At 35.4% G+C, this 22,658-nt stretch overlaps 1 protein-coding gene across 1 annotated transcript in view; it reads left to right on the plus strand.

Annotated features, from left to right (window-relative positions):
- Nucleotides 1-22,658, plus strand: part of MAN1A1 (mannosidase alpha class 1A member 1) — a 150,928-nt gene that overhangs the window by 51,161 nt on the left and 77,109 nt on the right. Inside the window, exon 5 of the mRNA XM_066373368.1 lies at nucleotides 4,019-4,099. Coding sequence (XP_066229465.1) covers nucleotides 4,019-4,099 — 81 coding nt within the window. The remainder of the gene's footprint in view (nucleotides 1-4,018; nucleotides 4,100-22,658) is intronic.

The raw sequence follows: 22,658 nt of genomic DNA on the forward strand, positions 1-22,658 counted from the left end.
CTAGCGTGCTCCAGAAACTAACTAGCAACACACTGAGGTTGTGATCTTTGGCACATGCCTGGAGTGTATCTTTGATTGTAGTGAACACCGTATGTTTTAACAGATACTGGTAGCAAAAGTGAATTTATTGTTAAAAAATCCAGACTTCTCATATCTAGTCTGACTGCCACCATACTTTACAGGAGAATAAATTGTAAGGTTCCCTAGCTGAAGGATGTAAATTGACCTCAAGACTGCATTTTCTCAAATGCCTGAATAATTGGCTTAGGTCCAGAGCTCCAGGCCATAAAGTCTGAATGAAGTGAGTTTTGCCCAAATATTGCTCTTGTAAAGTTTACTGTCCTGTTGGGTGAAATTATTCACTATTTTCCATCTGAATGCTAATCAGTACTTGCCTAGAGTGATGATTTGGGTTTCGGCTTTAAGAGCAGTTTTTTCTTACAGTTATTAGGGGTAGATTGAACTGCTGTGTGGGGGCCCTTCTGACCTGTGTGGTAAAACCAACCTATTAACAGAGAAAAGATGATTATTTGCCCATCTTTGTAGTCCAGAGAACTTCCACTTTGTTCATCGAGTTACTTAAATATGAAACTAAAAGCTGCTATATGTTACACTAAGCTACACTCTTAATATTTCACTTTAATCTGTGAAAAGGAATTTTATACTTATTCTTCCCCTCAAAGTGTTTGTTAGACACATACTTTGAAGAACCATTTATAGATAAAGACACATACTAAGCCTAACATAGACAAGGCATATGTGCAATTAATTACCTGTCTTTAATTAGTGGCTTTGAAGTCTCATTTTTATATCTCTGATGGTGTCTGAAATGGTTCAGTTCTCTACTGTGCAATAGTTCTTATCAGATGTCTATATAGAGGTCCCGATTCTCCAAAATGTTTATAGGGGGAAGAGAGAATACATGTCCAGTGAACCCATAGCCAGAGTAAGAACATAAAATCATCTTAACAGGCTTCAGTAGGCAGAGATGTGGAGGACTGTTCTCAGGTTTAAAAACAGAAAAACAAAAGTACAAATTGAGAGTGATACAATTTGAGGGTTTAGATTCATTAGATTATATTATAGGACATTGTTACCCTTGGGCATAAGAAAACAGCTATGTGAGCCAAAATAAATTAATGGATTTCTTTATCTTTTTCTTATCAATAATTTTGTGGAACACTAAAACTTTTTTTTGTTTGTTTATTTATTTACTTATTTATTTATTAGCAAGAGAGAGAGAGAGACAGACAGAAGACAGGAAGGGAGATGAGAAGCATCAATTCTGTAGCACCTTAGTTGTTCATTGATTGCTTTCTCGTATGTGCCTTGACTGCCGAGGCTCCAACTGAGCCAGTGACCCCTTGCTCAAGGGAGCGACCATGGGGTCATGTCTGTGATTCCACATTCAAGACAGCGACTTTGCGCTCAAGCCGGATGAGCCCACACGCTAGCCAGTGACCTTGGGGTTTTGGACCAGGGTCTTCTGCCTCCCAGCTGACATTCTACCTACTGCACCACTGCCTAGTCAGGTAGTAATTTTGTGGAACACTAAAACTATTATAAATATTTACATAAAGTCATTTTGAGTGATAAACCTTGTGGATAAATTGTACCTATAGATAGAGTGCTTTTAATCAAATTATACTAGGTGCATGGTACAAATTATAAAATGCAGTTAAACAACATAAGAGTATTTTATGATACTTCTGCATAACTCAGGCCCAGTAATTCTTTCTCCTAAGTAGTTTTCATAATCTTTTTGCAGGAATGTTTTTGAAAAAAAAATTTAACTTAAGCAGTTAGCTTTAATTGTTAGATCCTTACACCTTTTTAGAGAGATCATGCATGTTTTAAGTTAAATATAACTTATTTTCTTTTTTTCTGAAACTATTTTCTCCCACTGTAATGTAGACTGTAATGCAGTGTTTGAGGTCCTTGTCAGTTTTCATTGCTATGTCCTTAGAACAGTGGTTCTCAAAGTGTGTGCCAGGGTGCACTGGTGCACCCTAGAAGATTTCCAGGTGCATCCTATGGTTTCCAGAGAAATATGTGCCTGTTGGGGACCAAAAACCAACAGGGTTTTTGGAGTTTAGATTTTTGGAGGACAGAGGTGTGGGAAATTGGCTGTAAACTGACAGTCTGCCCAACCCCCCACCTCACTTGCCTGATTAGGTTGCAAAAGGCTGTTAAGCTGTGGTGCTGGATTATTTACACTACCCCCCATGTTACCCGGAAAGACTGGAGGCAAGTTTCTTCTATCCTTTGTTTGGTGTCAAGTTAAGATGATATGTATGGTGGGGTTTTTTTGCACTCAACACAATTAAGAGTAAAAAGAGAGGAATTCTTCAATGTATTGACGAGGAAATGAGAGTTTGCCTTTCAAATATATGCCCGAACATTGAAGAAATCACTAGGACACATCAGGCTCATGTTTCTCATATAACAAGAATGAGAAAACTTAACACATTCACGCTGGGTCCTGCCAAATTTACTAAATCTTACTAAGAATATATCTATATATATAAAAAGATAACATTTTGTCATTTTTCATTTTTAAACCCTCTTTTTTACAAATTCTAAAAAGCATAACAAAAAATGTAACATAAAAACGTTTTTTAATGTCAGAATAAATTTAATTTTGTCATTTATTTTATTTAATTACCATAAAAGCACACTTGGATTTTATATATTTTTTCTTTAATATTTGACTTAATTATTATAACATATTTCTCAGAAATTTGTCTATAGTGCGCCTACAATTATTTGTAGGATTTTAAATGTGCCCCGACTTCAAAAAGTTTGAGAACCACTGCCTTAGAACGTAAGACAATGCCTAGCACACAGAAGTTGGTTAATGTTTGTTAAAGAAAATAATATTTTGAATGATTTTCACTGAGATTATCGGCTGGATATTTACTCTGTACACTGTAATTTGCTGTTCTCTCTCATGATTGTCAGTAAATGGTTTGATGTTAGGCAGAAGTGAACAATTACTGAGAAGGCCCAGAAAACAAGGAAAGAGTACCTTACATTTATTATAGGTTAGTTTTATTAAATTACCTAGTAACAGAATGCAGAAAAAATATATTTAGTAGTCAGATATTGTAAAATAAAAAATAATTTGGCAATAGTTACTAATTATTATGATATGACTGTTGATAAAGAGACTTGGTACATCATGTGAGGTGATACTGGAATTAAAATAGGAGAGCCCCATACCAAAAATTAAGTATTCAAGTTCAAATCCTGGTTCAAATAATTAGGTATCTGACCTTAAAAATCCTCTTTCTATCCATAAGTAAAATGGGCATAAGAATAGCCAAGTATTTCATAGAGTTGGTATGAGGATTAAAAGACGTGGTCCATGGAAAGAGATTAGCACAGGATCATAACTGTAAAAGCAAACTATTATTGACATAAATAAGAGCTATTTCAACAACGTACATCATACATTATAATTATCATCTCCTTTATGCAAAGATGAAATTTCTTCTCAGACAGATGTGACCATTCAAGGCTGCAGGGAGAAAATTAGGAACCAGGGCTAGAACCAAGTCCCCCAACTTAAAATCTAGTTAGCATTCCAGCGGTGCTATTTTAACATGATGTGAGAAGGATGCTAGAATAATGTTGAACTACCAGCCAAAGCATGGGTCTGAGTGACCTTTCAGGAAGAAGCAGCAAATGAATGAAAGGAGAAAGAACACTATAGAAAAACATTGCCCTGGCTCAGTGCATCTGCACAGAGAGGGAACCCCAAGCATCGTCTCTGCTGTTGAATAGAGGGAGGAAAGGACTCTGTCATCAATATTTTTATAATTACGATTTTAGGAGTCAACATTATTTTATCGCTTTATATATTTTGGCAGGATTTTCCCCTCTTGTATAGAAATCTCCTTGGGTAAGCATATAGGATTTGAACAAAATTTAAAGATTTAGTGCACTGTATCACAATGATATTTTTCTCAATTGTGTTCTATCATTTATATATGAACCTGTTATTTTATTTCCTCAGAATGCTGAAGTTTCTGTTTTTGAAGTTAATATACGCTTTGTTGGTGGACTGCTCTCAGCCTACTATCTGTCTGGAGAAGAGGTAATGAAAAATGGCATGTGGATATGAATTACAAAGTGTCTTAAAATTACATTTTTAGGGTAAAATGTGCCTTTTGCAGTATGTATTTAGGGGTAGCCACTGAATTTTCGTATTTTGATGGACTTCTGGGATACATGGAATTTCATATAATAAGTACTAATTCAGTGAACACACTGGGAAAGTTTGGCAGAACATATTGTCAGGAAATGGCAACCAATGCCTCCATGTGTTAGGTATAGTGTGATTCTAACAGCAAATTATAGATATGACTGTGGATAAAATGAAGAGAGCTGTATAGTGGCAGGCTTTAAAATGAGTTTTTTTCCTTTATAAATTATTATAACAGTATAATGTTAACTTAAGAAAAACTTTTTAAAATGAAGGTTGGCAAGTGAGATATAAACATTACAGCATTTAAGAAATTGAGGGGTGAGTGAGAAGGTCCGCTTTCCAGTGAGGAGTCCCGTGTGGAGGGCTTTGGGGCTTGCCCTAGGCCCTAGGGCAAGGCTCAGTTCATTATCTGCAACTCAGAGCAAAACAGGAATTTTTTAATTCAGCTGCGTTTTATTGATGGATTAAAAAAGGATTTTTGTTTCATTCTCATAAAAAGTACAGATTTTCTTAAAAGGTTTTGGACAACTTTATGAGTAACTTAAGTGTCCACTAAAGGTTGTCGCAATGGACCTCAGCCTGTAACGTTGAGTGTTAAAAGCTGATGTGAAGGAAAAACTGTCCTGTATTTCCACTGCATGCCAGTGAGATTGGTGTTAGCCTCAGCCTCTAGCTGGAGGGAGAGTGGATCTTACCTAGGGGAGGGTAGTATTTCATGTATTTCTATGCTCCTTCAAACAGATTAAGCAGAGCAATAAATGTTTAATAGAAAAAGCTGCTCTAATATTATCCTGTCTCTCAGGTACTTTCTTAGACATAACAAAACAGCCTGCACAATCTTAACATTTTCTCTCTCTTTAGATTTTGTTCTACCATAGAGCTTTTCAAAGTTATATAGAGGCTTCTGTAGTCCCCTGTATCTGTCCTGTTTACATCTCGAAGTCTGTTCTCCATTGCAGACTTTGTCACCCTCTCAGGCAGGGTAAAGAGACCCGCCAGGATGCTATGCCTCTTCTTCTGTTTTCCAGTCCTAAGTAATTTTATTTGTTCAGTTTGGCGTAGGGTGTCCTAAACATTAAGACAGGGAATCCATACTTTTAAAAAGTCATATTTAAAATTAGCTGATGTAATTTTAGTTAACACATTTCTGCTTTTAGAATGCTTGTCTTTGAGTATCCAGTGCCTGGGCATTCTCATGGGCTTTTCACATGACATACTTAGAAAGACCTTGATTTTAAGTTTCTTCATCATTTTTGTGGAGGTGAGACAATTTGGGGGAAATAATGACTACATTATTCTATATCTAAGCTCAAATAGAATAATCAGGTGTACCAAAAGAAACAAAGACATGTATTCTAAATATGCATCATGTTTAATTAGGATACTTTATCATTTATAATAACGTTTTTAGTTTATACACATATTTGTTTATGTTTATTATAGACATATAAGTGTTTACATGTTTATATAAATACCCACAGATACTATAGTTTGCCTGTAGAGAAAATCATTTGCCTGTGACCTTGGAAGGCTATGTTTTTATTCTATACTTGGTTAAACTTATTAAACAAAAGACCACAAAGAACACCTCCATTGAAAATCTTGTGTTTGATGTATGTGCTTTGTCCTTATCTCTGTGCAAACATTGTTTTATTATATCTATATTTTCTATCTTTTAATTTTATTATAATAAGTTACATAAGATATTTCCTTTCTTATATATGTCTTTATTTCTATAGCATGCATTTTAATTTTAGTTCATAAGATTGATCTTAGCATGGTTTTTACCTAACTATTCCCTAAACGTTGGATAGTTGGGTAGTTTTCAGTATTCTTATATTTTGATAATGTAACTATAATCAGTCAGTAAGTATTTATTTCCTGAAGTGGGGTTGCCAGGTGCAAAGTGACTAGTTCTGCACTGTTTCAGCCTCACTTCCTGCTCTTCCTCCCTGTTACCTCGTTGCTGACAATGGCCTCTCCTTGACCAGTGCATTCTGGGGAATTGGCTATTAGGAATGTATTTGGAAAAAATTATTTTACCTCAAACCTGTGCTTGAGGTATATGTCTCCATATCAAAAGGAAAAATTGAATATTCATTTAATAAAAAGAACACCAACATGTCCAAATTATGAATAAATTGGTTTCAGATTGTTGATAAAGTTCTATACCACACACTTTTAAGTAGATCAAGGTATTTACTAAGATAATCTAAGAAAGTCTACATTCCTAAATTATCTCATAAAGGAGCTACTAAATTACCACTAATTTAACATTCTAATTTCATCACTGAAGCTCAGGAGTATTTAGAGAGCATCTTATAAATCATCATCAGGAGTATATAGCCCCCATTGAGATGAGCTCCAAATTCTTAAATTTATATTGCTAAAATAGAAGAGGAAGTACCACTGATTTGTGTTACATGCTTCATGAAAATTACAATTAGAAACAGAACAGCCTTGACTGGGTAGTTCAATTGGTTAAAGCATCATCCTGATACACCAAGGTTGCGTGTTCCATCCCTGGTCAGGGCACATGGGAGAATCAATGAGTGAAGGCATAAATAAGGGGAACAACAAATCAGTTTCTTTCACTGTCATTCCCTTCCTCTCTCTCTCTCTCTAAAAGCAATTCATTTTTTTAAAAAGTGAACTCTACAATAAATAACACTGAACAATCAGGAATGCCAATGAAACTCTAAACCTATTAAAAGAGCAGTAGAAACATTAAATACATATAGTAAACTTTGATTTCAAGGACATATTTAGAAACTTTATCACCCTAGCTCACTTACAATAACTTGTAATACCAATGGGGGGGGGGGGGAATCAAGCTACAAGAATTTCAAAGTCTGTAAGAAATGCAAACAACCACAAACACTACAAACAGATAGGATAGAGATAAGATGAATACTAAATAGAAATGATCAGCATTACAGATAAATAAAAGAAATAACATTGCTCTATTATGAGCACTAGGGAATTTAAGTCCTCATTGGAGACAGTAAATAGTAGCATCTAGAGTATCATTATCCAGAATGTGTTCTACAGGCCACTAGTTTCTTTAGGTATGGCAGGATAAATCTGTCTGTACACATACTAAAAATAAGTCAGAAAAAGCTACATCCTGTATTCTTAGAAATTCACAACACACAGGAAAACAAGGGAGTTAAATTTTATTAATGTCTGTTTCCCATACTTAACTATGTATAATTCTCTCTCCTTTTTTATGTAACATTTCTAATGCTGAGTTACAAATACTGTTTCCCAGAACACACTTTAGAAAATGCCATTGTAGAGTAAGAGTAACCAAAGCAAAAATTATATTGAAAATTTGCAAGTGCAAAACTATTGGCAAATTGCAAGAGAAGATGGTACATGTAGAAATATCACATGTATTATTATTTGTCTTACAACAGAAACCAATGACTGTATTGAGCAGAAAATGAGTTTTGTAAAACATAGTGATGCCACAGAATCAGAGAGAGTGTTGAAGACCAGGTTGGAACTAATAGTCTCAAGTTGCCACAGAGGATCTCTCTAGCCTAATGGACCACTCTAGCATATCCTAGAATTAATAAAAATGCAACATTTTTATACCCTTGTCAAAAAACAAAGTCCTAGGAGAACGGGGTCAGTTGGCAGTTTCAGTTACATGTGGTACCTTGGGGACCTTGGGGAGTGAAAGAGAGGATATGATAGAAGCAGTGTTCCAGAGGATTTGAATTTAGTATCCTGTGACTACCAAGGAGAAGGGAGTATGCATAACTCCTGAACAGCAAATTGATGTCCTGTTGGACAGGTGGAGAGAATATATGTTTGGAAGCCAAACACAAAAACAAAGGGAAAAAAGATTTAAGCCTACTAAGAAAAATAAGGTTGTCAGAGAAAATAGACAAGCTTATGGAAATTGGTAATTTAAGGAAACGCTTCAAAAAATTTTCTGAAGTTTTTGAAAAATGACTTTATTCTATAAATTAAAAGGGAACTTTTAGAACTAATAAGGTATTAATCTCCAAAGGAAACATTTTGAATAGTATGTTTTAAGATGTGAGTTAGAAAAACAAGGCCAGCTCCTGGGAACTAAAAAGGCTGAAGAACTAGCTTTCAGTGAGAAAAGGTACTGAGAACATCTGATCCAAGACTGAGGAAGCACGTACAATGGATTTTCACATTAGGTCAATTTACTCTGCCAAGATATCCTTCATTTTGCAACAGGATTTTTCTCCCATGTTTACCAAGAGAAATCCACTGCTCCAGACAGCGGTACCAAGGATTGCTAAAGGACTTACTGAGGAAGAGAAATAGCTGATACCACTGAGTTTAAGAATATCAAGGGGAAACGTAATGAGAGTGTGGGATTGTGGAATGGGAAAGAGGGAAATAAGATGGAGAATATGAGTTCGGTGCTGGAAAGACCTAGTTATTTTCTTTCTTGTAATGGGATTCAGACATTTGGTGTGTTTAAGGTCCCAGACATTGATCTTGTAGAGTCTTTGTAGTGAAGACCATAAAAGTGTTCATAAATCCCTTAGAAAATTAGGATGCATTGACAGGGATTCCTTTTAAACTCAGTTTGCCATAGTTCACTAAAGAGATAAAGTCACCTCCCAGACCATCCCCCTCCTGCCTCATTCTGCCAAGAAATTGAAGTGACTTACAAAAAGTGCATAATATACACCGAGCTGTGAAAAAGTTCAAGTCACAGATAAAATTAACAAATAGCTGGTACAGCAACTCGGTTTATGGCTGATATTTGTCTTCAGATTTCCTAGTGACCAGAGCAAGAAGGGGAGAGAACTAATAGTAATTTGGTTTTGCTATTTTTGTGAACGCTAAAATATGATAATGTAATATTACCTGAGTATATACTGAATTTTCACAAAACACAGAACTATCTGGTATAAACGAGAAAAATCCAACAATTCAGTTGGAGCCATCAGAAATACATTAATACCCTTCCCCAAATCCTGCCTAAAATTGGAAAAATTGGGCTCACATTTATCCTGCACTCTCAGATATATGAAAAGGAGTTTAATTTTGGTCTTTAAAGTTGATTTAAATCTAGAAAGCAGAGATATCAACAGCTGGCATGACTGAATAAAAAAATGACAGAAAATGGAGAAAAAATCATCTTAGTACTCCAAGATCAAAATATAATATATTAATAGTAAATCTATATAATAAAGAAATGACAGATTTGAGCAACTCAGTTAAAAAAGAGGCTTGAAATAATGGCACAATGAAATAGAAAAATTAGGTAAATTCTTAGCCAATATTTATTACATGCTAGATGAGAATATTTCAGTAAAATATATATACAGTGCTAGCAATCAAAATATAACATTGGAAATATTTGATATACATATTTTAAATGGTGAAACCACATAAAAAATTTTAAAATAATCTTTTAAATAACAACCAGATCAGGGAATGAATATACAGGGCTGGGCAAAAGTAGGCTTACAGTTGTTCTTACGGAGAAAATATTACAAGAGCTTTGTTAACTCTGTTTATGGACTCGAACCTGTAAACCTACTTTTGTCCATCCCTGTATGATATTCACATAAACAACTTAACAAACAGCTAATGTATAAGCATCACTTTAAATTTTGTGGAAAGCAGCCAAAGTTGTACTTAGAGGAATACTAGTTCTAAATATCTACGGTATGAAAAAATTACTATATTATTAACGAAATCTATATTTTATTAATTAGAAAAAAAAGAATCAAAAAGGGAAATAATGAAAATAAGGACATAAATATATTGTTGAATGAGAAAATGGTTGGACTAACAAACCTTTTTCTCCCTCTTCCTCATTAACAATCTTACTGAGAATAATTTTCTGGGGAAGAATTTGGTAACAGGAAGACCCATATTATTCATCTATTAAGCAGGGGAGGCATTTGATGAGGGCAGGTTTGGGAGGCCCTCTCAGCAGGAAGACTCTCACAGGTGTGTGTCTGCAGCATAACAACTCCTGCGAAGAGGTGGTGGTCAGAGGTGGTGGTCAGATGAGGCCTGGTGCAGAGAAAGCAGCGGTGGGCGTATCCCCACAGTCAGAGCCGCGCCTGGGGCAGGGCATGTCTCTCTTCAGTAGATGTTGGTTGCACTCCTGCCATGTGTTGGACACTGTTCTTTGCCTTCAGATATACCTGAGAATAAAATCCCCTGGGCTCCTGCCCTGTAGAGCTTATCTGTTAGTGAGGGGATGTAACTTTCATAAACCCAAGCTGGGAAATTTGAACAGACCTTTAAGTAGAACAGATCTATGATTTGGTTTGTTAGTTATATTTTTGGTATGGCAGGACAATAGGCAGGCAGAAAACAGACTTTGAGATGTCCATCCAAACTGACCTTCATATTTTCAGCATTTGACTTCTTCAGTCAGTTCCCCACTTACCACAAAATGAAGATGAAACCCTGTCCACAGCCTTCTCTAACCTCCATCAGTCCAGTCCTTATGACCTTAAAAGTGGACTTTTGGTTTGGCCTACAAAGCCTGTATAAACCTGACCTCAGCTTACTTTCTAGTTTCTTTTATTACTCCCCTCAGACACTTTCTCTCTAACTACACTGTAACTCTTTCCTTCAAAAAATACCTTAAGCACATAGGTGTGCTTTTTATGTGCTCATTCTCTCTGCCTGCTGCGGGCTCTCCCCCATTCCTTCCACCGCCCTGCAGCCAATACTGCCTGCGGAGGCCCCCTAAGGACACTCTCAGCCCCTCCCCCTCCTGTTCTGCCCTGTGTTGCCACTATGCTTCCCTGTCCGTGGTTGGGTGCCTCTTCTTACCCCCGCATCCCCGCACCCAGGAGAATTTGTACAACTCAAAAACAAAGTTTGACTTTCAGCTGTTTTTCTGCCCTTTTGCTTAGCCCTGTGTGCCTAAACCTAGAGAAATGTTTAGTGTTTGTTGACTGACCTTCTCTTAGATTTTCTGTGAACCCCACCAGAAAATTCTTTCAATAAGTTTCAAGTCTGTACATTGATAGCGTTAAGAAGCAGCTGGCCCAGAAAACTTGAGGTGTGGATGGTTGGGAGAGAGAATGTAATCAGGAGATTGAAAATAACCCGGATCTCTGACCTCCTGTGTGAACCCCTGCGACTCAGCCCGCTCCTAACCCCCACCACCACCTCACCCCTCACCCCCCTCACCCCCTCACCCCCCTCACCCCAGCACCCCTCCCCAGCTCCACAGAACATCTTCCTTGTGATCTGTTCTCTGCATGCTGGTTCTCTGAAGATAAAGTGTTGAAACCAGTGATCCAGAGACTATGTCTCAATTTCAGTCATTAGTAAATATGGTAGGTCATTAATTGTGGACCTTCTAAATAGCATTGACATTAGTTAGAACATTTTCTGAAATTTTAAGCTTAAGAAGAAATTAGAAAAGGTAAGTGCAAAAGGGATTCAATAGCATATATTTGCTTTAATTTGAGGACACTAGGCAGCTGAAACTTTAGCTATGAATTGATTTATTTATGCTAATTTCCTGTAAAGGAACAGTTGTTTAATTGTATTTATTAAGTGGTATTGGTTGTTTCCTTATGTCATTATGTGCTAATGTTTTTGTCCTTATAGTTTCTTAGAGGCTTTTGATCCCTACATAGACTTATTAATTTACTATTTAGCATCCACTATTGAATTTTAATGAAAAAAGAATATGATATAACAAATAGCTAATATTTTTATTTAGAAGGTTTAATTTAGTAAAACATGATATTAGAAAACAGTAATTTTGCTTATACTTATAATTAAATTATCATGGTTAATGAGGTACAGTTGTCACATATTGAATATTTCATTATGATTGGAAGTCTAATTTGTACTTTAAAAGAGATATAGGAGCATATGGAGGTGATTTTAAAATAATATTCATTGAAGTTAAATGAAATTATCATTTTTGTCCCAGAGTAAATTAGAGAAATTGTGCTCGGGTTTGCTATATGTTTCTCTCCCAGTTATAAATCTCTATTCTATATTTTAGTTGTTTTCAAAAGCACAGAAGTTTTATCAGTTATAAGAACTTTATCTTAGCAACTCATGAAAGCTGTTATACAGTTTGCTAATAAGTCCAGCTCCCAAATGTATTCATGTCAATGTATAAATGGTAGAAACTGGTCTAACTTCCCATCTGATTAATTGACATGGTAGACCAAACAGGAGTGGTGGGTGCCTAAAGAAAAGTGAAGGTCAAAAAATAATTTGTGTCTTAATCAAATGTTCATTAACTATTTAGTTTAGCATGGTATAGTAAACTGACTACAAATTCACATCAGTAAGAATAGATCCAGGTTATGATGAAGTAACAATCTCAAAATCTTCCTCGTTTAAGTCAGTATGCTCTGCACGCAGTATGCTCTACCTACCCCACTGTGTGTTTTGCTCTCTGTTTCTCATGATCCTCCTTCCAGAGCCCAGACTGATGGAGCAGCTGCCATCAGGGTCATTTTGCCCTGGCAGGATTTAGGGGATTAGGGGAAGGGAAGTGGCAAAAGAGAACCTGGAAAATCACACAATGGCTTTTAATGAATCTATCTGAAAGCTTGTATCTCATTGGCCAGAGTAAGTCACATGGCCACTATAATATAAAGGGTTGTGGAGAGGATTTGGGGTTAGCCTCATATTCCTGGTAGACTAGTTAAATGAACAGTGTTAATAACTGCCACAGAGTGGCCACTTAAACTATACAGCCTTCTCAACTGCCAGGAGTATCAGAATATAGGAATTTGTGAGAAGACAGGAACTTCTTCAAGGGTCCCCAAACAGGACTGAGTCTGCAACAACTAGGGAAAGGCTTCCATCCTTTGCAACCAAGGAAGTAAGTAGAGAGTCGTGCCTTCAGATAGCAATACAGTACACATCTTCACTGACTTTTCAAGTAAAAGGCTACTGCTCTAGCACTTGTCTAAATTTTTCTGCTTCTCTAAGAAATAGCTTTTACCCTAGGCTTCTTCTCTAACTTTCCAACTGTCAAATAAAAAGAACCCCATGAAAAAACCGTTGTCTGGTGTGGGGGCTAGTCAGTGCTCTTTGGCAGCACCCTTCTATGTTGACCGGACGTTGAGGACCTGGTGCTTTTCCGTCAGTCACGCCCTCTTTTTGGTTTAAGTGTTCTCTAGGCCAGCCACTTCTTATTTTACAAAAGCCTACTGAAAGAGATGAGGTAATATGTTTGTGTTTAGATTAATGTTGAATCATTTCATATTTCACAATGTCTGTTAAAACCAATACTTCAAATCATTTCTATTGCCTAAATCATATTGATGTGGATTGATAATATAGGGGTGAGTGAGTGTGAGTGTGAGTGTGTGTGTGTGTGTGTGTGTGGTTTAAACAGAAGTTGTATTTTTCTAGGAATATTCTTTTTTTTTTTTTCTCTCAATTTGTGGTGTCCTTTAAAAGAGCACCATAAGGTAGCGATAGCAAGGAATTTAAAATTTAATAGGACTAGCAGAAAATTCCTCCAAATTGTGATAATTTACCATCTGGTAAGTTCATTTATTCAGTGAATCAGCAGATGTGTATTGAATACCTGCTCTGAGGCTCTGCACTTGGTGCTGCAGAAATAACGAACAAATACTAATCATTAGATTTCACAGTCACCATATAAAGTAGGAGTAGCTTGTGCTTTGATCCTCATTCTATAGAGGAAGACACCACACAGAGAGTGAAGCCGAAGGCTTGCAAAGAGACGGAGCTGGGCTTCAGACTTGGACATTTTGGCTCATGAGACCGAGTAGCGGTTAGACATTAGGGATCCTAAGATAGTACAAGCCATAGCCCTGAACTTGGGAGGCCTCTACAGCTAGATGATAATTGAAGGGGAAAGGTTACCTGGAATATATAAAGACTGAGCAAAGGGGATTTAACATCTAAGCATTTATGAGAAGAAAGAGCTAGAAAAAGAAGCTGGCAGTGGTGGTCTCAGAAGTAGAAGGAAAACCAGTAGAATGTGATTATCATAGAAGCCAAGGGAAACTAGTACTTTGACAAATGAGGAAGTATTCAGTTGTGTCAAAGGCTGCTGCTAGGCCTAGTTGTATAAGGGCTAAAAAGTGTCTTTGGGATATAGCAATATGGAGGTCACAGACAACTTTACTGAGAGTACAGAATCCATGTGGAGCTTGACTGAAGAGGAGAAGAGCTTTAAGAAAGTAGGGGAGAGTGGGACTCAGAGGACAAATGGCATTAGGGAGAGGTCTTTCCTCCATGGTAGTATGAGAGAATGGAGGTAAAGATGGGCACACATGTCAGTAACTTTGTAGATTTGGTGCCAAAATATGAGACAGTTGTCCCATGGTCCCTGTTAACTGTGTGAAGAAGTAGAAGACAGGGATATTGGCAAAGACTTGAGGAGAGAACAAGCATTTGAAATGAGTGTACACAATTTAAAATTGTCATTCTAGAGAGGGTTGACAAGAGAAATGGGGTAGAGTTTTTGGATAGTGTCTAGGTTGGTGACATCAGCCCCTCCAGGCATATGACATTTCACTCTCTAGCATGGCTCGGCAGTTCAGATACAGGTACATATAGAAAATATTTCGTTGATTTTAGTCGTGTTTTGCTAGCCAGGTGTAACAGACAAAGGCATGGATTTTAAGGTATTAGCAAAAATTTTATTGAAATTATAGACCTTGAAATCCAAAATGAGTATAAGACAGTATGAAAAAAAGCAAATGAGTGATGAGTAGAGAGAAAATGCACCAGCTAAATTGTCGGAAGCTTAGTAGAATAGGAGTTGTAGCAGTAATTTAGCAGGTTAGTAGAATTTAAAGCTATATAGTGGGATGTATGAATAAGGTTTTTTAAATGGGGCAGTTTTGAGAGATTTCATAATTCAAAATAGTATCACAAGACTGAGTGGTTAAGGAGAGATTTTGCCAGAATCTATGGGACTGACTATGAAATACATTTTAATTGAAAAACTAGAATGTAAAAATTGCTCTTCAAAAACATACCAAGCGTCACCGAACTTACTATTAAATTGCTAAGATATAAGTTGTTTATATAATATTAATTTGTATGAAAATATGAATTGAACAAAGGTTGCTGTTTAAACAAAACAGGAAGTATTTATGCTTCATAAAATTTAAATATTGATTGTTGGACAAACACTCACAACTTTAGAACCTTAAGAATTAGAGTTAGCATTAGAATTGTAAACAAAATTAGCTAATTAGTTGGATTTAATGCAACTTATATACCTATGCAGAGCTGTTTCTTTTAAACTGTAGATGAAATTTATATTCAGTAAATATAGTAAACTTGATCATGGTTATAGGAACTTGTTTTGGATTTCCTTTAAAAAATAAATCTTACCTTGTAAAGGTCATTTGATTTATAAAAATGTGCTTGGTTACCATGTTTATGGTTTAGGAATTAGGTACTGAGTTCATTCAGGCTGCTGTAACAAAATACCATAGGTTGGGTGGATTGTAAACAACAAGTATTTGTTTCTCAATGTCCTGGAGTTTGAGAGTCCAAGATCAAGGGCCCAGAAGATTCAGTGTCTGATGATAGCCCACTTTCTAATGCACAGATGGCCATCTTCTCGATGTGTCCTCTATGACAGAAGGGGTGAGGGAAGAATCTAAGGTCTCGTTTTAAGGGCACTAATCCCATTCATAAGGGCTTCATCTCATGACCTAATCACCTTCCAAGGCCCCACCTCCAAATGTCATCACACTGAGGATTATTAGTTAATATATGAATTTGGGAGGGGAGGGGGATACAAACATTCAGTGTATAGCAGGGGCCTTATAAAGTAAGGCCTCAAAAGATTTTATTTACAGCCTTTCTTGTTACTATTTTGTGATGTAGATTTATGCTATATGAATTTTTTTTTAAGTTTTTTTCTTTAAAACAGTTTAGAAAATAGTTCACGGACAAATCTTAGGGTTAACCATTCTAGTAACTCAACTCATTTCTGCTCCAATATCAAGTGTTTTTCCAAGCATGATCTGCTGATATATTTGAATATGCCACTATTAATTCTGCATTAGAAAGCAAACAGTTCATTTTATAATTTAGCTGAAATTGCTTTCACATTGATGATAACATGAACCCAAGCCTTGAGGGTGATGTTTGTTTTTAACTTAATAACCGATCTTTATTTTAATTTGAAGTATCCAATTCCTCTGAAGCAGTACAAATATTGATTAATTCTAGGGTTCTAAAAAATGAGGGACTTCAAGAGCTTTAAGGGTACAGGCACAGAACACAAGAATGTTTGTTTTTCAGCTCTTTGTTCTAAATACTTGTTTTGTTTTTTATTTTTGCCATTAGATAGAAGGTTAGGGTTAGACCAGATAAATGAAAGAGATTGTCATCTTTGAGTTATAAGTCCTGTTTGTTTAATATATTTACTTGTTTAAACTTACTTTAATAGATTTTTTAAGTTTATGATAATAATAGCAACAGCTACTCTAATTTATAAATCACTGCTGATTGCTGTACTCAATTCTTACATATAACTTGGTATTATATTTATTAAATAGCAGTTTTTTACCATAGTCTTCTCACACAAACTTCCTCAAGTCAGATAGAAAGTACATGTACTCCCACTGTTAACTCAGAGAACGATAGCATTTGTGTGTTTTTGCTGTCTAATCTTTATGACTATCTAATGCTATCTCTAATGCTTTATGATTAGGCTTACAATTTTATTAACCCAGAGTTTAACTCAGAAAAATTAGTTATAGTGGATCTTAAAGCTCTGTCATCAATTATTAACATACTTATTTGCTTATGATTTACACCTTTAAAATTAAGCAAATATTATGTGCCATCTGTGATTAACTTGAGCATCTATTATGTGCCAGACCATGTTCTTGTCTCTGGAGAGTTCAGCCATGAATTAGACAAAGTCTTCTTACTCACAAAATGTACATGCTAATGAAGTAAACTGTGAAGTTCACAGGATAATATCAGATAGTGGTAAGTGCTATGAAGAAAACACCACACACTCAGGTGATAAAGAAAGAGTGAAGGGGAGGGGGAGGGGGAGGGAGTTGAGGAAGACTACTTTAAACCAAATGGGAACCAGGATTTGAATGACACCATTGAAGATTTGGAGAAAATAACATTCTAAATACAGGAATCTGGGAGTTCTGAGTAGATTTCTCTTTCCTTTGGGATGAAGAAGAGGAGGTGGAGTACAGCAGCGGTGATGACAATGGTGCTAAGAATACCGTTTCTGTGAGGGTTTATTGTGTGCGGGGTGTACAGTGTCAGCGCGGGAAGGTTGCCTATCTCCGTTGTAGATATGCTGAAGCTCTGTGCAGCTTATTCCTGAGTCACGTAGGAAGCCACCGAACTGGGGTTCAACCCTCCTCTGCCTGCTGCATGATCCTGCCCACATATTATTCTCTAAACCAAAGCTACCAGGATTAGGACCACAGTCTTTGTCTTTTTTTTTTTACTTGCTCATTAGTTCAACACCTAAACTTTATATAGTGAGCTGGCAACAATCTTCTGTAATCCATGAAATCTACTTCTGAGCAATGAAGAATAGTTAAGGTATGAAAACCAAAACAGTGTGTTTACAACACTTGTGAGTTTATAACATATTTTTAATCAGGCTTATTTGAAATTATTTACTTATTGCATTTATGTCTTTACAGAATACAGACAAAGTTGTCCTTGAATTTCTCCAAATAATACTTTAAGTTGTAAGCATTCTTATTTTTTCTTCTATCCTTCATTCTGTCACACTCTTCATCAGTAGAATAAAATGCATCTCACTGTCCATTCAGTATCTATAGCAGACAGCTTATAATTATATATTTTAAAATGTGATTTTAGCACTAATTCCCTTTTTTTCTGAATTAGTCTCAGGTCCAGTTCAAAATGTTGATAAAATTTATATATATTTTGGTGTAACATTTAATGATTAAGGAATACATTCAGTTCTTTGTAAGTAAGACCTATTGAAGACATGGTCATTGAAAGCACTGACTGATATAGATGTACACAATTTAGGAAAGAAATAGTTTTTCAATTTTGAATCTCTTTTTTTGATAAAGAAGTATGAAGGGGAAAAATGATAGTACCCTGTTACTTCAGATGTCACTAAAATCTTTCGCCTTTATTAACAGACAAAAATTTTGAAGTTTACCAGTACAATCAGAATGCTTTTATGTAATTAGAGTATTCCAAAAAAGATTTAGAAATAGCTCATAAATCTACCATATGTTGACAGCACTTTAATAAATTTCTCCTGACTGTGAACAAAAATTTGGAATCCAGTTGCCTATTTGCTTTTTATATTTTATTTTAGACAAAGAGAGGAAGGAAAGCTTAGATTTATCATCTATCATTTAAATTAACTGGAAAAAATGATTAAAACACCTACTTATCATAGTCTAAGATTTGCAGTGAGCCAACATTTTATAGTATGTTTTTCTTCAATTATTTTAATGCTGTTAAAAGACAAGACTCAAAACAAAGGCCCCTAATGCCAACTAAGATTAGATTCAGTGACCCAGCATTCTGCCTTGAGTTTTTCCTTGGGGTCAATATCATTGTGGAATTTCAAGATGTCGCTTCGCACAATAAAATTTAATTAATCCTCAGGAAAACGGGCAGTTCCCATATTTAAGTACTGCCAAACCTTTCACTATGGCCTGGTATTGCATGTTCCACTAGTTTTACTTACCCATTCAGTGCTTTCCCCAGGTTCAGACAGATGTAGAATAATCATTTACTCTCTTTATAAATACTCAAAGGAAAATACTAACACTTCAACTCCTCTCTCTTTTTATTCCTATCAAATTAGCAAAAACTAATCCCTGTTAATACCTAATTTGGTGAAAGTGGGGCAACAATGTACTTAGACATGCTGAAAGGAATGTAATTTGATACAATTGCTCTGAAAAGCAATTAAGTACTACCTATATAAAGAAGATCCTTAATAAAGATATGTATATAGCTTCAGTTATTTTTTTATTAGGGAATCTATTCAAAGGAAAAAATCCAACGGCAATTATATTATCCCTAAAGAAGTTAATGGATACATTTTATAGACTCAGTAAATAAGAAGAGACATCTCAAATATGCAGCAGTAAGAGAATGGTGGACCAAACCATGAATGTTCACACAATGGTATATTGTGCAGCCATTAAAATTTATGCTTGTTCATGTATATAATGGTATGGACAAGTATTGATATAATAAATAAAGCTAGATAAAAAATTTCATATATAATTTCACTGTGGAACAGAGAATAATTACATAGGGAACTATTTCTAAGTAGAAGTTTTATTTGCTTCTGGTTGATATATGGTCTTTCCCCTGCCCTTTTGTTTTTCTATACTTATCAGATATTTTATAGTGAACTAGTAATAATCTTATGATCAGAAAAATATCAAAAGAAAATTGCAATACACATAAGAAAAAAGTCATTACCAAACTCTTGCCCCTAGACTTACTCAGGATTGAGTTGCAGCCTGTCTTTAAGATTTAAATTCTTTTAGCTTTTCTTGTAAGATTCTAGCCTGTGAAGTCTTGAAAGTCACCTTTTTCTTTTTCTGACATCTGTTTCATAAAGAAAATGACCTTTACTCAATGATAATTGAATTTCCTTTCTTAAAGTCAATTTATAGATTGCCATTGTGGATGGTGGTTTATTTACAGAAACATCTATTAGATGTTAATATTATCCTCAGTTTACATGGAAGTGGAGTTGAAACAAAGCTTAAGTAAACAGATTGGTCATAAATCTTTGCACATCTCAGATCCAAGTTAGTGTTTGCATTATCAAAAGCAATATTAAAAGACAAGGGTTTTTATACTAACAAGATTTTTTTGTTAAACAAATATATACAAATCAATCTAAAATGTGATACAGATTAGTATGTAGGCTTTTTCATATTCTAAAAAGCATATGTGCATTGGAAATTTCTTTACATTTTCTATTAGCAACCATTTAAAAGGCAAAAGAGTATAATTATTTGTGATAAATGCATAGACTCAATAATAAAGTTTATGTTTATTACTAGTATAGAAGGAAATCTGGGAATACTGAAGCACTTAGCATAATCTGTGACTGCCTTTCTCTACAGGACCTAATTAAAAGAGAGTATTAGGGAAGATATAGCAGAGGCCCTTGTTTCTGTTGTTACAACAGTATATATGCCTTAAGAAACTTCAAAAGCAATGCATGCTTGCTTGAGGATGAAGAAAATAAGAGAAAAGCTGTTCAGTATCGAGCCAGTGAAAAAGAAAACCTTGTCTAATAAAGAGGTGACTATGTAAGGGAAAGCAGAGAGTCTACCAAACACTCTCGAGGCTTCCAAATCAAAATATAGAGTCACTTTATGGTGGAAACTCAAAATAATTAGAAACTGTACTATGTTTCTTTATTTTTTTAAATCCAAACCAAATTCAACTATATGAGTACATGATATGAATTAATAGAATCTGATTATGGGTACATAGGTATTAGATATTTCTATATTTTTCAAATACAATTTTAAAAAAAATGTTTGGAGGAATCTATAGATGTACTTAAAAGTCAACAATGTCTTCTTCCATTTCACTCTCTCCTTACCTAGACTCTGCCTCTTCCTCCAGTTATGGGATATTAGCTAACTTGTCTGAGATCCTGTAATTAGAGGAGACTTTTGTGTAATGATCTGAGGCTCTCAATACTTAAAATTGTATTTCTTAGGGAAATTGTCAAATTTTGAGCCTATAAGTAAGCCATTTGTAAATAGAGGGCTACTTGAACTATTCATTCTATTAGAGACAGCAACCTAAGGAACTTAAGAAGTAACTCTTGTGGAATGGAAAGAACATTGCTCTCTAATCTGAAATCCTGGCTTCTCAGGCCCTTTAGATTGACTCTAGTACGGCTTTACTTTGAGCAAGTCATTTTATCACTTTTAGATATGTTTCATTAATTGAAAATAATAAGATATGAAATAAATGTCTTTTGAACATCCTTTAAATCTAGCACTCTCAAACTATGATGCACTAATTTCCAAGGTCATGAATGTTCTAAATGGGAAGAAGAATGTGGTGAGAGAAGTTTTCTTCCTATAACTCAAAACTTCTTAATTCATTTTTAGGAATAAACACAATGACTCCTTCTAGTGAACTGCAGAGTTGTGCTGGTGTTGTATGATGCTTTAGTAATTCAGATATGTAAATCCCTGGGAATGAAACAGACGTAGGGAAGTTGGACAACTTCATTCCCTGGAAGAACCGTGGAAGAGAGAGGCTTAGAAGTAGAGCAGTTCTGCAAGGAAAGCAATAAACTGCTGTAGACACAGGAACAGGGACACGCACTGGCTCTTTCCTTATGGGATAGCCACAGTCTTACCTCCTTCCTATCCTAAACTTGAATTCAGAGTGATTCCATTATGAACCGATCTCCTGTTTTAATGACAACATAGGAAGAATGAGAAACAAGATTTTATATCCAGTACAACTGACTTTCAGGTATAAAAGACACAAAGGCAAATTAGTATGCAAGAACTTAGGGAATATTGTTACAGGAGTCCTTCCTGAGGGGTCTACCAAAGAATAGGATTCAAACAACCAAAAGGCCACATACTGTGTGATTCAATCTTAATTTTAAAGTTGTATGTACATAAGTCTTCTTCACACTTTTAATATAAACCATTCCTCATTTTACAAATTTTTGTTAATTACATAATTCCAAATGTACAGTATTGGCATAGCTCTTACTGTTGAAAAATAATCGTTTTTTAAAAATGTTTTAAACCCTGTATGACTAGTCCTGTGCTAAAATAGGAATGGTTGTTTACCTGTGAACTACCACATACAGATATTGAGCTACTTTACAGATAAATGCCCTTCAAAGCTAAATACTTTTGTGTACTGATTTGAAACAGAGTCTGTGTATAAAGAGAAAAGACTAATAAATGCTGTGTTGTGAAACAATAATTAGGTTCTCAAATGTGGTACAAAGTACTCACAGGAGGTTCATTCTTGGCCTCATAAATTTGACCATATCTTTTCATTTTAATGCTATTAAGTGACTTAGAGACATGACTTAACAGTAAAATAAGCTACTAAACCACAGTGGCAAGCACAGAGGACTGAAATTATGCAGTCATGACTGCCATTCATTTAGGAATTGGCTGTCCCATTTGCTCTTAATATCAGGCAAACAGCAAATGGAGAGTTGGCTGTGAAACTGCACATTCAGCATCACATGACTTAATGCCTCTTGTGCTGTTTGCAAAACTTAAAGATTGCTAAAGATTTTTGCTTGATTCACTGCAGAAACAGTATAATACCTGGGTACTATATAATTATTTTGATTAAAGTATTGTTTTCTATTAATTTATTTCCCATTCTTACTGAATTACCTGATTCTACTTTCTGAGAAGGTCAATGCTTCTCAAACTTAGGAGTTTGAGAATCCCAGAAAGGCTTATTAAAACATTATAGTCCCCACTTTCAGGATTTCTTA

This window comes from Saccopteryx leptura, chromosome 3 (genome assembly GCF_036850995.1).
Source record: "Saccopteryx leptura isolate mSacLep1 chromosome 3, mSacLep1_pri_phased_curated, whole genome shotgun sequence".
In the NCBI taxonomy this organism is placed as follows: Eukaryota; Metazoa; Chordata; class Mammalia; order Chiroptera; family Emballonuridae; genus Saccopteryx; species Saccopteryx leptura.